Source organism: Vanessa cardui, chromosome 7 (genome assembly GCF_905220365.1).
Source record: "Vanessa cardui chromosome 7, ilVanCard2.1, whole genome shotgun sequence".
NCBI lineage: Eukaryota > Metazoa > Arthropoda > Insecta > Lepidoptera > Nymphalidae > Vanessa > Vanessa cardui.
The window spans coordinates 4,616,545-4,633,639 of NC_061129.1; the positions used below are offsets into that span (position 1 = coordinate 4,616,545).

The window sequence follows — 17,095 nt, forward strand, 5'->3', positions numbered from 1 at the left end:
TCGTTTCACTGTCGAAAATTAAAAGTATCAAAATAAAGTTTAAGAAGAATATTTTATTCAATATTTAACCTCTTGTTTATGGAAGCAGTTAGAAAAAATAAAAACTAGGTTAGCAGATGGGTACATACATCAAATGGTAATAAGTGCCTAGGGACCTTAAACAGTGTAGGCACTAAATTAGAAAGAAGATATTTATAATACATTAATGAATTGAAAATAATAATTTAGCATAAAATTATTTTATAAATTTGAATCGGGTTATCCCATATAATCTTAGTAACCATAATAATAAATTAATCATACAGTGTGGTAGAAAGATATCTATTATTAAGTTAGAAAATGCTGCCAAACCTGCACTGCCTAAAGGCCCGGAAGTGGGTAATCCGACCCTGGTGATCACCACCAATCTTGGGAAATATTGTTGAAGTACCTATGGCACTGGCTTACGAATCCTTCGAACCAGTACACACTAATGGTCCTCTATCATTATGTACGTGTGGTACTTATCCAGATCAGCTTCCTTCAAGCTGTTCTCGCGAGTGATAACCCCACGGCAAATAAAAGTAATTAAAGCCTAGTGAATTGGCCTATTAATTTTATAGATCATGCCGCTTTGTGTTTGAAGTGTGCAAAAAGATATTTATTCGAAGGAGTGTTGATGATAAACGTATAATACCTTCGAATAAATATTGAGTGAAAATTACCTTAATGCTTTTAAGACTCATTTTTTTTTTGCAATTCTAGCTAATAATTAATATGTGTAACGAAGAAAATGAGTTCGTTTATATTTGTTAACTATTTAGTTACCCTACTGATCACTACAAAATTTTCGATACAGATTGTAAGGGTATATAAGGGTAATTAAAAGTGGAAAATATCAACACTTTTTTTTTCATTTTTACTGCTTTACAGATATTTTTTAGAATTATTAAATTTATTTTAAAAACAATAAATAGCATTTTTTAAATATTTTGGACCTTTGTTGTAAGGACTTTGTTCTAATCTGATCTATAATAAATTAAAAAAAATCAAGAGTTGGCGACACTGTAACAACGTCAAGACTGTGTGTGTTGTCAGTGTTGTCAATGACCTCTAGTAATTCAAGATTTTACTATCTGCCTGAGTGCCTGCCAATTTGGCTTATCAAAGTTCAAAACATTTTATCAATTGCTTGGTAATTTTTTATACTTTTACATGAAATACTGATCATTAAAAATAAATGTTATTAACATTGATACTATAAAAAATGGCAGAATTCTTAAAGGGGTTAATATTGTCTATTTTATCGGAAAAATGCTACCATGAATATTTCGTCAAATATAATTTCTTAGACGGTAAGTTTTTCTTGATGTCGTTAATTCTGTTAAAAAGTATAATTTCTACAATAAACGATGTTAAAATTTTCGTTTCAGAACCATGTTTCAAAGCAACATTAAGTAAAGGCCTCGGTATCGGTATAATTGCTGGTTCGATTTTGGTGAAAGTGCCACAAATTTTGAAGATTCTCGGTAGCAAGAGCGCTGAGGGTATTAACATTTATGGAGTTACCTTGGAGTTATTTGCAATAACAGCAAACTTTGCATACAGTTATGTTATGAACTTTCCATTTAGGCAAGTACTAAAATTTTAAGATATTAAATGTATTTAATTTTTTTTGTATCTTATATACTAGGTGATTAATAAATGAATTTTTTTGTTACAGTGCGTGGGGTGAAGGAACATTTCTTGCTATTCAAACAGCTGCTATCGCTTCACTGGTGCTGCATTATGGAGGAGCCCCGAGCAAAGCTATAATGTTTATAACTACTTATGTAGGCATAGTATCTATACTAGTCAGTGGGTATACACCAAAGGATATATTGTGGATGATGCAAGCTATTAATGTTCCTATTATTGTTATCGCAAAGGTAATTATAAAGTTTCATATTAATTTTATTTTTTACCTGGAATTTTTTATTGTTTAACAAGGGCAGTTTTCATTGATATACAATTTGCCAATTGTAATGAATCTGATTATATAGCATTTTACATATCTAGACGATCCTTCTTAATTCTTGAATTTGTCCTGTTAGTGGAAACTACAACTAAGCTCTGTTGCTTTACAATGAAACAAAAATTTACTCACTTAATAAACAGTTTTCATTAAATCAATAGTCATTAGTGTGGAGGAGGAAATATATCATTTTTAAGTGTGTTATAAGGTCAATGGGATAATATTTTATTCTTCTCTATCATTATTTGCTCATGTCTAGTTAATACATTCAATACAGGAAATGTCCAGTTACATGTGCTCATTTAATATACACAATGCAATGTCACAGATATATTGAAAATGATTTATTCATATTGCACAAAAGTGTAGCACCAATATTTCAAACAAAGATATATGGTTACTTATGCTATGGTTTTAATATTTTTTTATTTCTATTTTAGTCAATACAAATTCTTACAAATTACAAGAATGGAAGTACTGGCCAACTGTCCGCTGTTACTTGCTTGTTGCTATTTGGAGGCAGTATAGCAAGGATATTCACTTCTATACAGGAAACTGGTGATTTCATTATTATCCTCACTTACTGTGTATCAACAATTGCCAATGGGGCCTTGGTCCTGCAACTATTTTGGTATTGGAATGTTGTTAGTAAGACTGCCAAGAATAAAAATAAGAAGAAGCGTACATAGTCAATTAATGTATTTAAGGACTATTTAAATCATTTTTTTTTACTTATGTAATTGATGAAATATAATTTTATTACTACTTGATGATTTTAATTTCCAACAAAGCAAGTTTAATCATTTTAGATAAAAAAAAAAACTAACTGGTTGATATTTTTTGTCTAATTTGGTGGACTATATTCTGAAATTATTCTGGTATAAATATCAATCAATAAAACAATCAGCCCATTTCTTTCCATCTGCCTGCCTGCCTCTTCACTCCTGGACATAGGCCTCTCCAATTGCACGCCACTGAGATCTTGGGCTACTCGCATCCAGCTCCTGCCAGCCGTCTTGCGTAAGTCGTCACACCACCGTGCCCGAGGACGTCCTACACTACGTTTGCCGAGACGCAGTCTCCACTCTAGAACATGTTTCCCCCAACGGTTATCGGTTCTGCGACAAATATGGCCAGCCCACTGCCACTTCAGCTTACTAATCCGGTGGGCTATGTCGATGACTTTGGTTCTCTGGCGGATCGTCTCATTTCTGATTCGATCCCGCAGAGAAACGCCGAGCATAGCCCTTTCCATAGCACACTGAGCGACTTTAAACTGGTGGACCAGCCTTGCCGTGAGTGTCCACGTTTCGGCTCCATATGTCATGACGGGTAGGACGCACTGGTTGGAGACTTTCGTCTTAAGGCACTGTGGGATCAACGATGTAAAGATTCGACGAAATTTTCCAAACGCTGCCCAACCTAGCTGAATTCTTCTATTCACCTCGTCCTCGTGTTTCTACCTAATTGCAAAGTCTGCCCAAGGTAGACATGTTTTTGAACAACTTCGAGGACAGTACCGTGTATCACAATCGGTTCCGGTAGAACATATTCATTGAACATGACTTAGTTTTATCCAAGTTCATTCGTAGGCCGATGCGCACAGAAGAATCAGCCAGCTCATTCAGCATTTGTTGTAGGTCTTAGCATTTGTTCTAGGTTGCAGCGTTTCTGCCACGATGACGATGTCGTCTGCAAATCTCAAGTGAGAGATGTATTCGCCATTGATATTGATGCCACGTCCTTTCCAGTTCAGCGTCTTGAACACATCCTCCATTGCAATAGTAAACAATTTGGGGGAAATAACGTCCCCTTGTCTCACTCCTCGATGTAATGGTATGGGATTTGTTTGCTGATTATGTACTTGGACGGAAAATGCACCTATTTGGTTGGACTCCCTTAATGCTCGTAACAAGGCTCTTATCGAACGGTGCTGTTGACCCGTTTCGCCGAAGAAGACCAGAAGAAGGAGTCTTCACTATGGATGTCTTCTCCTCCCGCCATACGTGTCCCGGGATTAAGGGTTTCTGTACCCTAAGAAGTCCCTAGGAAGTGGAACCCCGCAGAGGTGAGCCTACCGTCAGGACGTCACGGTAGTATGCACAAACGATCTCGTGAGATCCTCCAAAAAGACGGAGTGGGTTTTTTAGCAGGTATACACCCCGCCCCCCACCTCATGTGGAGGAAAAGTGGTATGCGTTTTTGCAGCGAAAAAAAGGGCGGCATCATAGGTATTGCACGCGGGCGACAAAAAGGCTAGCGGCGGGCCTGGTCCGAGGACGTCCTACACTACGTTTGCAGAGACGCGGTCTCCACTCTAGAACACGTTTTCCTCAACGGTTATCGGTTCTGCGACAAATATGGCCAGCCCACTGCCACTTCAAGCTATGATGATGATGACTTTGGTTCTCTGGCGAATCGCCTCATTTCTGATGCGATCCCGCGGAGTAAATACGTATGGTGTAAATTTATCCATTTAAAGTTTCCAGGTTCTTGTGAGCATAGACAATTGTTCTTTCTTTCTCATTTATGATTGTGCTATTATTAAAATAATCATATGTCAACTCCATCAAGTTACTTTATGTAACATGTAGACTGCCAAATATAGTCATTTTTATTATAAACAATTCCAAGTTCATGTGAAAATATTCAACACTTGTTTCTCTAAAAACTTAGAGAAATAAAACGAACAGGGTTTGAATTAAGGTATAAGCCGTTCATTTAAATCAAATCAATCATAGATGAAAACATTATGTTATATCATAATTATTTATAGACAAACGATGAATCTACAAATTAGATATAAGATATATTTATATATATATATGCTAGCTGTACCCGCGAACTTGTACGCGTTTGAATGTAACAAAAAAAAAATTATGGCTTAAGTTACTTATTATATCAGTTATCAGCCAGTGAATGTCCCGCGAAAATCGGTCCAGCTGTTCCAGAGATTAGTCGGAACAGACAGACAAAAATTGTAAAAAATGTTATTTTAGCATATGTACCATATAATACATACATATGCATTGAGTAAAAAAGGAAATAATTGATTTCAAATAATGAATTAATTGATTGAAATTAGTCTAATTTAACCTTAATTTTAGTTAGTACTTAAATTCTCAACTATCCAATAAAAAAACTATTTTAACATTTTTAGAATCAAAAGAATTGGAAAAACATCAGATTAAATCAAATCAAATATTTTTTGTGTTCTTTCATAAGTTCTTTATCTTAAGGATTAGAAGTTAAAAAAATAGTTAAATGAAAAACAATTACTTACTGTAAACATTTATTTAATTTGCACTTTCACACAAAATCAGAACCAAATGTCCAAAAGACTTAAAACCCAAAAAATGTTAAATTCTAAATGTGGAATGGTTCTTTTAAAAGTGATTCATCAACTGATTACATTAAACTAAATTCTTACTAGAACTACATTTAAGGCATACAGATTTTTAAAGGAAATATAGGCAAAATTGCATTATAGTATCAATTTAAATGAAAAATTAACATATGTTAACGACCTTTCGTATCTATATTTACAACTAGTAGGGTATATTTAATATTAGAAGCACCCTTAAAATTAAATTGAAGGGAACTATATATCATCTTAAACTAAAACTAGGAAAGGTGGCGGTGGTGCGTGGTTGTTTAGGTTACGGTGCTGTTCACTCCTTGGGTGGTTGCTCCTCTTGTTTTTCCTCGACGTGGTTTCTTTCAGGTTCATTTCCATCCGCCCACTTACCGTCGTACTCCTTTCTGTCCACGTATCTTTCTTCTTCATACTCGCCTTCGCTACGGTGGCTGTCGCAAAGTTAACAAAATGTTATTAAACCACAATATACATAAAAAAATTCAACTAACAAATATACTATTATACTGGGAAGTCAGCACCAACCTGTCTCTTTCTTTTTCGCGTCTTTCAGGGCTGTATGACCTGGATCTTCGAGTTCTGTCAGGGCTTCGAGAACGGGAATATCTTCCTCCGCGTCTGTCACGGAAGTCACGAAAACCGCCACCTCTGCACATAAATAAACATTTGTTACGTTGGTTTACATTGCTGCTACAAAGCTTGTAAGCTAAAAAAATATAGATTTAAGTTAAAATGACTCCAAAAAAATAACGATCAAACAAATGTTTATATTGTCTACATACCTAAATGGTCTACCACGTCCCCCGCCACCCCGCCTAGGTCGGAACGGTCTGCCACCTCTAGAGCGATTATCTCTCCACTCTGGCTGGAATCGACGCCCGTCGTCTCTACGAAAGTCACCACCGCCTCTGCCTCTTCCACGGTTGCCGCCTCCGTTGTACGTGTGGAAACGTGGGCGATAGTATGTACCACGTTCGAAACCACCGCGACCACGCCAATTACCTCCACGGCGACCGAAACGACGGAACCTAAGTGTTTATTTGAAATTAGAACAGGACAGAGAAATATAAAGTATTCATATCAAAAACATACATTTATATTTATAGCATTAGCAACATAATGAACTGATGATGGCCCAGTGGTTAGAACGCGTGCATCTTAACCGATGATTGCGGGTTCAAACCCAGGCAAGCGCCGCTGATTCATGTGCTTAATTTGTCTTTATAATTCATCTCGTGCTCAGCGGTGAAGGAGTATCGTGAGGAAACCTGCATGTGACAAATTTCATAGAAATTCTGCCACATGTCCATTCCACCAACCCGCATTGGAACAGCGTGGTGGAATATGTTCCAAACCTTCTCCTCAAACGGAGAGGAGGCCTTTAGCCCAGCAGTGGGAATTTACAGGCTGTTGTTTGTTTGTTTGAACTGATGAACTCAACGACACTGGACTAATCTAGATCATTGCATGCAGCATAGCCCACCTGTCTCTAGAGCCAGAGCGAGAGCGGGATCTGCTTCGCGAGTAGTACGAGCTCCTCGCGTCTGATCGCGAGCGCGAGCGCGGCGAGGCGGAGCGGCGTCTGCGTGACGCTACGGACCCGCTGGCGCTCGAGCCCGAGCGTGAACGGGACCCAGACCGGGAGCGATACTTGCGGGGACGAGACCTAAGTAAACAAAGTACCTAATTATAATACATTTTCGCCATTCGCCACACCGGTCAGTCTAAAGACTAGTTCAATTGGACTAGTCCAACTACCAAAATCTACAATTAGAGATATAGAGCGCAAAAACTCGTTTTTTTTGCTCTAGCTCTGTCTTGATTCCGTTGGCATTTGTAAAGGTTTGTATAGTTAACATTTTTAACCCGAATTTCTACCGAGAGTTACAGTAAATCCCGAATATATTTACCTCACCACGAATTAGAACTCCCCACTTAAGCCACTATACCAACGAGAATAGCACAATCTAAATTCAATTATTTAAATATAAACACTAAATTTTGTAATCATGGCGTCTTTATTATTTATTTAATAAGGGCTGTGCCCCTCTTCTAAACAAATTTACAGTATCTTTACAAACCTGCTTCTAGATCGTTTCGGTGAACGACGATCTTCATCTGATGAGTTAGAAGAATGTCTGCGCGGCGAGGGAGGCGACCTCGGTCTGCGACCAGATGGAGTAGGTGGCTTGATCCGTGTTACAAATTGTTCAGGTCGACCGTCTCCCACTGACACCGGTGTTTCGCCCTCTTGCGCGAGTCGGAATGAACCGAATTTGTCCAGAACAATATTTCCTTTGCGGACCGGCTGTGTAAAACCATTTTACATTAGTTTAGTAATGTTTTCATTGTGTCTCCTTAGTAAAATCTTAATAGAATAATTTTTTTACAACTGTGATGATTATACGCAGCACAATATCCTAAGTCAGTATTCTAAGTTGTTCTTAATAGTATGCAATGAATTTCCATAGTCAACAAGAGAGGTAGAGTGTCTATTTTTAACCGACTTCAAAAAAAGGAGGGACGTCGAGGCCTTTTTTTTTTATTTTATTTTTTATGTATGTTACCGAATTACTCGAAGATGACTGGGCCGATTTTGACAATTCTTTTTTATGTTTACTGTTAGATAATGTATGTGAGTTAAGTTAATTTGATGAATGTATGCTCCATTAATTTTAAACCCTATCTTCATCACTATCATCTCTCTTAATTTGCACAAACAGCGATGGCATGACTAATCAATCTACTGTTTATGAAATTGAATATCGTCCATTGTGTAGTACATTAGTTACCGGCGCGTGCGAGGCGTGCGACTGGTGCGGCTGGTGCGAGTGCTGGTGCGCGTGCGAGGGCTCGGTGCCGGGCGGGTCGGGCTCGCGGCCGGCCTTGGGCGGCGGCGCCGACGGCAGCGGCGGCGGCTCCTTCATGGCCATCGCGCGCCTCACCGACACGTTCTTATCGCCACTCGAAGGAGATGGCTAAAACGAAAACCCAATCTATTTATTATCGTATTATATTACAATTTTTCTTTTTTATTTTACATATCAGATGTCGAGATGGCTCAATAGTTAGAACGCGTGCATCTTAACCGATGATTGCGGGTTCAAATCCAGGCAAGCGCCGCTGATTCATGTGCTTAATTTGTCTTTATAATTCATCTCGTGCTCAGCGGTGAAGGAAAACATCGTGAGGAAATCTGCATGTGACAAATTTCATAGAAATTCTGCCACATGTGTATTCCACCAACCCGCATTGGAACAGTGTGGTGGAATATGTTGCAAACCTTCTCCTCAAAGGGAGGGGAGGCCTTTAGCCCAACAGTGGGAATTTACAGGCTGTTGTTGTTGTTGTTTGTGTCAGATGTTAACGATTTTTAAACACTAATGGTTCCTAGGTTTTATTTATTATTTCCAAGCAATGTCAATACAATAAATATATCAGCTCACCTTAGACCGTCCGTCTTGTGAATCATCCGAACTATCTTCGAATGCGTAGCGCTCTTTATATCCTTTTTGTACTGGAGTGTCTTTTTTCTTTACGCCCCTGAAATTATTAGTTTTTTTACATAACAATAAATAATTAAGTTTTTTTTTTATAAAATAAAAAGTATTAATGAAAGGACTTTGTTACACAACATGTCATCAGTTATAGCTTTCATATACAAATGAAATGCCTATCACTCACGGTTCCTTAACAGCATTCATAGACATCTTCCATTTTGGTTTCTCGAGCGGCGGCGGCGGTGCTTGGTCGATGGGGCTCGCCGAACTGCGGCCGTCTCGTTTGCCCAGAACTTCCTTTTCTACCATTACGTGGTATGCGCTCAGTTTTGATTCCAGCTCTTTTAAGCCGTCCATGTCATCTAATATCCGGCTATATAACAAGTAAATTATCAATAATCAGTCTAATAAATCTATTACTGTTCTATAAGCAATAACTGAGGACAGTATGAACAAAAAACAATGTATTGGTAACTTGTGTCTTTCATTATTAATATTCTATTCATTAATAAGTTAGTCTATTAATATATTTTTGATTATTACCTTTTTTCGGTGTGTTTGCGCTCATATTCTCCTTCCGAACTTAGGTCTCGCTTCGATTTCCCTTTTAATTCCTTCCTGTAATTTGTACATAATTATAATATAAATATTTTTGATTTCACAATTCGTAATTATAAATAGACTACTTAAATTATTTCTTTACCTTATTGCATCCCTCAGTTTTTTGTCACCAATGTTTTCTAAGTCACGAAGATTATATTCAGAGTTGTTGGACATTCGCGCCAACTTCGCTTTTCTCTTTTCTTCTCTTTCTTGTTCCTTTCGTTTCCGTTTCGACTCTTTCTTCTTCTTTCTAATAACATGAAAGAACGAATGAAAAACGTTTACTTTTTGCAGCTAAAACCAAAGAGCAATTAAAATATATCATAATTGTGGATTTATTTGCTATATTACATATACCAGATCTTTAAGATTGCTTGTAGGTCAGTAGAAGAATATTTATTAATGCTGTACAGGTGATATATAGAGGTTTTTATCATGTGTAAAATAATTGGGATATTATATATATCCAAACACTTTGAAATCTGAAATTTTAAATAGCTTTGATAGTTAGTTACATCAAGTATACATCACATAGATTACACTTGTATCACTTACTTGTCTTTCTTTTTCTTCTTCTTCTTGTCATGATCAGCAGCTCCTGGCTGTGTCTGCTGACCTAATTCCTGCATCTTACGATTGCGTTTATACTGAGCTGTTTCTTCTAAAAAGTTGCGTACCTTTTCTTCGTAGTCAGAATCTTCCTTGGTCATTTCAAGGAACTTTCGTACCTATTTTTAAAAATATATTAAATTAAATTTACTTTTCTTATATAATTAATATTTATTAGGTTGTTTCAGCGGTACAGGTTATATGATATAGTACTTCATATACTATCACCAGATAAGTATAGTGTCATTGTTGCTTCTTTTAACATAAATATAGGATTTACCTTTAACTCGTAGTCGATATCAGCCTGCGATCTCACGGTCACATTGCTGGGCTCATCCATGGGCGGAGGGGGCGGCTGGTACCCGTAGGGGTGGTTGAACTGCGAGTTGTGCGTACGCGACGCGGAGTCCGAGTCTCCAAGCATAGCCATGCGTTTGCTGAGAGGTGACAGCGAGCGCTGCCTCTTGTTATTTGACTGCGATCGACGCTTCTTCTTGCGATTTGGCCCTTCTGATTCTGAAAACATGCACTTCTGTATCTATGATATTATGGGTCATGAGTCCCCGGCCACAGTTATTGTTAGTTCCAAATATTATTAAGTAGTTTTTAGTGTGTTAATCAAGATTAGCAGATGTACATACATTATTGTTATAAAATGACAGATGAAATGATGTAAAGAATTTTAAACAAGCTGTTAGTTTGTTAGTTGGTCATTTCAAAATCAACAGAAGTCTGTGTTTTAATGCTCATTCTTATCTTATCTACTCAGACCTATTATTTTTCTAACACTATATAAACAACAAACTTCCAATTGGGTTAATAAGTAAACGATAAAAATTTGATAAATTTTTGTAAATTAACATCTAATTGTATTTTATTAGTATTAAATATAAACTATAAATATGGTCATTTGCTCTGCACAAAGGACATTCACCATTAGACAGGAAAAGTCTAGTGTTTATTGAATAAAAGAAAACAAACAAAACTACTCTCACCACTTGAATCTGACGATGACGATGAAGACTCCGAAGAGGAACTGGAGCTAGATGAATCACTTGATGATGACGAAGAGCTGCTTGATCTTTTCTTTTTACCTTTGCCACGCTTCTTCTTCTTTTTCTTTTCTTTCTTCTCGGTTAAATTTAACAGTTGTTTCAATGTTTCTTTCATTTCAAATGATTTCGCTCCTGTCAAACCTGGCAAAAGTAATTCAGCTGGCTCAATCAATGGCTTCGTTGTAGATGTCTTACTCTTGAGAAAATCTAATGAATTCTGAGCTTCTTCATGAAACGGTATTATTGCAAGACAATCTTCATAAGCCTTCTGAGCTTCTGCTATTTTGTTCTCATCTTCATAACTTCGACCCAAAGCTACAAGGGTCTCTCCCAAATATTTACGTGCGTTTGCATGGTTGGGGTTCAGCTTAAGAGAAGTTTCAAAGTCTTCTATGGCCTTCTTAAATGTTCCACTGTTTGCATATAGAGCTCCTCTCGCAACAAGGCCTTCAACATTTCTAGGATCAATGCTCAATGCCTTATTAAGACATTGGAATGCTTCTGAATGTCTTCCTGCTTTAAAGTGTTCAATACCTTCGGCTACAGATCTAAATGCCCACTTGCTTGCTTGAGCTTGACGAAGTTCATCAGCATAATCGGTAATTGAAAAACCTCCCCTAAATAAATATAAAAAAATTATTGATTTATGATACAATACAGTTTTAAATTATGAAACAATAACATAAAAATATTCATCTTCATCTTAGGTAAATGTGATGATTATTTACTTAACAATATATTAGCAAATATTTTTTTGTATATTGTATTGGCTTGGCAGCTTTTAAAATCATGAATTGATTATCAATGTTAAAGTGCTAATATATTACCTCAATGTTGAAAAATTCGTGCAGTGCATGTTGGAAATTCCAAGTAGTTCAGAGAGGTATTGGACGCAGTTTGGATTATTGAATCCAGGGCTCTTCTCCAATATGGCTTCATAGTTTTCTCCTTTCATTTCCATAGTTTTCCTGTCAAAAAACAATAAATTAGAAAAGCAGAAGTTTTGCCACAATATTCTTTTCATAATCCTTTCAATTCTGACGCGAGCCATTCGACTATTACTTAACTGTAAGAACATTCAAAATGAACTGAACAAATCGTCTCTAGAATAGATCCTAATGTCAGTCATAATGTCACACATACTCATCCTCACCTGTTCCTTTGAAGCTGTTCAAAAAATGTTATTTTACTTGAATTTTATTTCTTTCACACACAAATATAACATCATAGATTAGGTGATGCTGCTTCGACAATGTGACATTAATATTACCAAAATGTCTCAGCTACAGTCACAATATAATGTAGGTTTTACAAACGAGTCTTGGGGGTTGTCGCTAAACCTAGAAAAAAACACCCTAAAATAATGTCGAAAGCTGTTTCCTTTTGTAGCCTGCATAAGTGTCCAGTACTAAATGAAGAAAACGGCTGCTGCTTGTCAAACTATTGTATCGTCTTTGGGAGCCTCATATCATTTAATTAATTAACGGCCACGGCTAGTCCAGTTTTTAATAAATAAACAACGCCAACATCCGACAAATGCTGATTACATTAAAGTCCAATCAATGTTTGCGTTAATGCTGCAATATTAAATATAAGTTTAATACAGAATTAAAATTTCTGTTTACAGACATCAGAATGTATTGACCCTAGTTTATGTACTGACCTTTTCCATTTTAGTAAAATATTGTTTTTGATGCAAAATCAGATGAATATCCTTTATAAAAGCTAACAACGCGTCCAAATACTGCTTATGAATAACATCCGTGATTGTCCAAGGTTTTAAAAATTTGTCAAGTTCAAAACAATATTTTTGTGCAATCAGTCACTATTGGTGTTATGTATAAATTCTGTACTGAAAAAAGTGACCAGAAAACAGTGAAAACATCCACAATAATAGCTTGTTGCAAGTTCCTATCCAATGCTTGATTAACATTGAAAATATAAAAATAACATCCTTTGAATAAACCACAACACACAAAACAGAACCAATAATGGCAAGCACCATGAGAGCTAAATACATATTTTTCATTGATTTTTGAATTTGAAATCTTATTTTCAGTTTGGTCATCTTAGTCTTCTCATCTTCACATTAGTAAGTGCAGTCAATAATTTTAGGTTTCTCCAAATAATCAGTTCTTAACTTTAGTGATCAGCATATGTCTTCATAAATATTTCATTTTGACATTATTGATTTTGTGATATTGACATCTTCACAGTTATAATGATATACAAAAACAAAAATTGTGATAAAAATGTGATTAACAACCCTGCAAAGGTGTGACAAAATTGTGATTCACTTGTTTTAGTAAGATTTAGTACATACTTGTAGATTAGTGGAAAATCGTCAGTGCTGAGGAGTCCGAGAGGAGGCTTAGGTGGCGGGTCGTCCGGGCCCCGAGTGACGCCTTTCATGCCGCACACCATTTTGTCTGTGTCTGGGATAACTTCAATAACTTCACAGCACACAGTGTCATTCATCAGGTAGTTTCTTGACACATTTTTCTTGTCCACTGCTGGTATGATATTTGCCACAGGTAAAAAAGCCTGAGAACAATATGAAATTATTTTAAATAAAATATATCATTAACATATAAATAAATTTAAGGTTTCAACACTAGACATATTTAAATAAAACCTTCAGAAAAGCTAATTTTATAACACTTTTTAATGTAAACCAAATCAGATGATGAAACTTTAGAACATGTGATGAATGACCCTGAAGTAAACCTTGAATATTGTTAAAAATTATAATCAAGTTGAAAACTTGATTTTTGTAATTAATATCGTAATGCATTCCGATAGTTAAGCATGGGTTTTTCAGCTTGTAAGTTTAAAAATATACTACGTAAAATCATGAACCTAAAAGTAATAATGCTTTATGATTTTTATTTAACCTCCTTAATGCTACATTTCGAGATGATAAAAAATAAATACGCATTTCTAAGTAATCACATATTATTTGTTATGTTATGGACAATCATATTGCCTTGACTGTACTAATGATATTGCTTACAAAGTATGTGACATATGTAAATATATTTAACAGACTTTGAAATCATTTTAGCATCACAACTGATATTGACTAATTGCCTATTACTAAAGCTATAAAAACTTAACTTTGTCTGGTCAATTTAAGTCCCTTTGACATGAGGTCAAACAAACACAGTTTTGATTCCTTATATTATATCCTGAATTTGGGCTTACATTGGCTTAATAGTATTAAAGTGTCTGTCTCTATTCGAAATAATCTCTTTAAAGAACATTTGTTAAATGCATGCTAATTTTCAAAATTCTAAGAATAATGGCAGACTTTGACACTATAGTAATGTACAGTAATGCTGTGAATGAAACAGCTATTTCCAACCCCAAAACCCCACATTTAAAAATATGGTTCAAATATATTCCATTCAAATTTCTTTTAATTTAAATGCCAATCTATGCTACCAAAACTTAAGAATGAAAGGATAATATTAAGTATTTTCCATATTTTTATGTTGGTCTTAATTATAATATTACAATTATAATTGGCTTAGTTTTTTTTTTCCTGAAAATGATTATCATCCATAATTATTTTTTTTATTTTGAATATGAAAAAACTGCAGAAACTAGAAAACTCATATCTGAATCCCAATTTCACAATGATTGTTAAATAATTAGTGTACACATTATCAAACATGCTGTATAAATTCTACCATGACAATTACAAAAAAAATTAAATAAAATATGATAACATCCTGATTATATATTGCATAATATTTTTAAACAACAACATTTGTACAAAAATGCATGTTATATGAACATCAATAAATCTGTATAAATTTACTATTATTTTTTGTCATTAGAAAATCTCGCCAATGTGTAAAATACATTGGTATACCCAGCAATTGGACATGAGCTACAGCTATACTTCAATAAAAGTAGTAGATATAGACAAAGCTTAAGATTTGCATCTGTCAAATTTTTTTGCCTTACAGCTTATGTTAATTTGGCAAAACCATAATACTGAATACAATAATAAAGTAATAGGCAATTGACAAGCATGAGAAACACTTAACAGGTATATATTAATTGTCAAATATTCATTTACTTAAAGTTAAAATATTATTAAAGTTATATTTGAATGTATACATTTTAATACTTTAATATTTAAGGTTTACCTTAACATTGATATCAGCAACATATCTAGACGTGGGTCCAGCTGTACAAAGCACCTTCAACATCATTCCCGAGGCAGTTCTGTTGATCACAGCTCCTATGATAAGCTCCCCTGTCTTCACATTCTGTGTAAACAAAAAAATTAATAATTTTATACTTACTGTTTATACAGTTTCTGAGGGCATAATAACTGTAACATTTATTATTAATAGTATTGGTTTTTTAATGATTTACTTACGTCAAAAAAATGTCTTAATCTGGCTGATTTGTCCACATTCAAAAATGTTTCAAATGGTGGCATCAATGCAAACAAATCTGTAACAAAAAAAAAAAAAGATTTAGAAATATTATAACATAAAAGTATATATCATTAGTGAAACAGCAATATAGTTTTTAAATGGCACAAATTCGCCTCAAGTAGAGAATAGTGGGCGTAGGTGAAACTTTATGTTGTCCGTAAAAGGAAGTATGAGCTTATTTTCATATTAGGTAATAGACGAATACATCGTTTAAAAGAAAGGTGTGTAGGTAATAAGAAGTATGTCTTACTGTCTTCTGGCGTGGTAGCATCAGCCCCTAAACTGGACGACGATGGAGTTTCTTCCAGTAATGAAGCATCAAATAATGCATTGGCTTCTTTAGCGATAAACTGATGTAACTTAAGCCTCTTTCCACGATCTTGGAAAGTTAAATGCTTGTGCCTGGATTGGTACACTGCAAAATCCAATGGGCCTACGCCAATCTTCGGCAGATCTTCCTCGCCTCGCTCGCCCTCCCACGTTTTTTGTAGTTGCTGTCCATGGTAGTTTATGGATTGCGCCACTAAAGACGCATCCAGGGTTGTTTCCATAACTTTACAACTTTCTGAAAAGTGTAGAAAATGTATTATACGCATTTATAATTATCAAACTATTGGCATTTAATTTTTTCGGCCATCTTGATAAAACCACAATGTAAAATTACATTAACTATATGTACTTATTTAGATTTATTACCTTGACTTAAATTGCAGATAATACACTTTTGTCAAATACACTTGAATCTATTGTTTCATTGAAATTTAACAAAACTCGCTCATTGTGATGGCACTAAACGCCGACATCAAAATGGCGAACACAGAATCGAAATCCGAAATGCATTTCGTTCGCTTTGACAATTATCATGTAACAGTGTTGCCAGCTCGATACTACTTAATTTTTTTTTCTCTTTGGGAGGAAATAATCAAGTAATATATAAAAAGCCTCTAAGCTTCTCATTAATAAAATTTTATAAAATGTAATGGTAGGTATATAAGATACACTTGTTATCGTAACAATTTATTACATATTTTTGATAGTAATGAATACATAAATTTTAAACACACTTCGGATGATGTATGTGCCTTTCAAATCATAATTAATGAAATCACGTGACGTATTTAATTTAAAAAAAGTATGTTATTATTATATTACAATAAAGTTATTATTCAGTTCGCACTTCGGAGTTTTTACTAAAAGGTGTTTATTCGATAATAGGTAGCTTTTGTGATAGTAAGTCGTAATTGGGAGGCACCCGACATGAGTGCTACCCGCATTACTGGACAGTATTCAGACATTGCATGGTGACTTATTATTAAATTATATATAATTTTAAAATAAAAATAGACTTAAGTTACTCCTTATTACATCAACTATCTGTCAGTGAAAGTTCCTTTAAATTCAGTCCAGGCGTCCAAGGACTAAGCGGAACAAATAGATAGCCAGACGAAAATGGTAATAAGAATAGTTTTGTAATTTTGTATAAAGCGGTTCTTTCAATATTAATC

At 35.1% G+C, this 17,095-nt stretch overlaps 2 protein-coding genes across 6 annotated transcripts; one reads left to right on the top strand and one right to left on the bottom strand.

Moving 5' to 3' along the window:
- Positions 1–1,050: 1,050 nt before the first annotated feature.
- On the top strand, positions 1,051–2,758 carry LOC124531025 (mannose-P-dolichol utilization defect 1 protein homolog). The gene is made up of 4 exons (XM_047105417.1): positions 1,051–1,334; positions 1,413–1,611; positions 1,703–1,907; positions 2,434–2,758. Exons 1-4 carry the CDS (start codon positions 1,247–1,249, stop codon positions 2,680–2,682), a joined length of 741 nt encoding a protein of 246 aa, XP_046961373.1. The 5' UTR covers positions 1,051–1,246; the 3' UTR covers positions 2,683–2,758.
- A 2,510-nt stretch (positions 2,759–5,268) lies between these two features.
- LOC124531463 (tetratricopeptide repeat protein 14 homolog) lies at positions 5,269–16,448 on the bottom strand. Of its 5 annotated transcripts, none has more exons than XM_047106057.1 (19): positions 16,287–16,448; positions 15,841–16,155; positions 15,530–15,606; positions 15,294–15,416; positions 13,460–13,680; positions 11,964–12,104; positions 11,077–11,753; positions 10,362–10,588; positions 10,028–10,200; positions 9,573–9,722; positions 9,413–9,487; positions 9,054–9,242; positions 8,816–8,912; positions 8,153–8,347; positions 7,451–7,677; positions 6,853–7,035; positions 6,152–6,397; positions 5,895–6,017; positions 5,269–5,800 (listed from the first exon to the last, which is right to left on the bottom strand). In XM_047106057.1, the coding sequence occupies exons 2-19, from the start codon at positions 16,139–16,141 to the stop codon at positions 5,665–5,667; spliced, it is 3,561 nt and encodes a 1,186-aa protein (XP_046962013.1). In that variant the 5' UTR covers positions 16,142–16,155; positions 16,287–16,448; the 3' UTR covers positions 5,269–5,664. The 5 variants fall into 5 exon arrangements, with proteins under 5 accessions (XP_046962013.1, XP_046962011.1, XP_046962012.1 ...); XM_047106055.1 differs by having other exon boundaries at positions 10,362–10,591; XM_047106056.1 differs by having other exon boundaries at positions 8,162–8,347; positions 10,362–10,597.
- Positions 16,449–17,095: the final 647 nt, after the last annotated feature.

Bases quoted from the DNA above. Each gene is read 5' to 3' on its own strand.
- LOC124531463 (XM_047106054.1), bottom strand. From the start codon at position 16,141: ATGGAAACAACCCTGGATGCGTCTTTAGTGGCGCAATCCATAAACTAC. The intron at 8,348-8,815 runs GTGAGCTGATAT...TTTTCGTTTTAG, and splicing joins CACAAGACGGACGGTCTAAG to CCATCTCCTTCGAGTGGCGA. The intron at 7,036-7,450 runs GTTTGTAAAGAT...TTGTTTACTTAG, and splicing joins CCGAAACGATCTAGAAGCAG to GTCTCGTCCCCGCAAGTATC.
- LOC124531025 (XM_047105417.1), top strand. From the start codon at position 1,247: ATGGCAGAATTCTTAAAGGGGTTAATATTGTCTATTTTATCGGAAAAA. The intron at 1,335-1,412 runs GTAAGTTTTTCT...TTTTCGTTTCAG, and splicing joins CAAATATAATTTCTTAGACG to AACCATGTTTCAAAGCAACA. The intron at 1,908-2,433 runs GTAATTATAAAG...TTTCTATTTTAG, and splicing joins CTATTATTGTTATCGCAAAG to TCAATACAAATTCTTACAAA.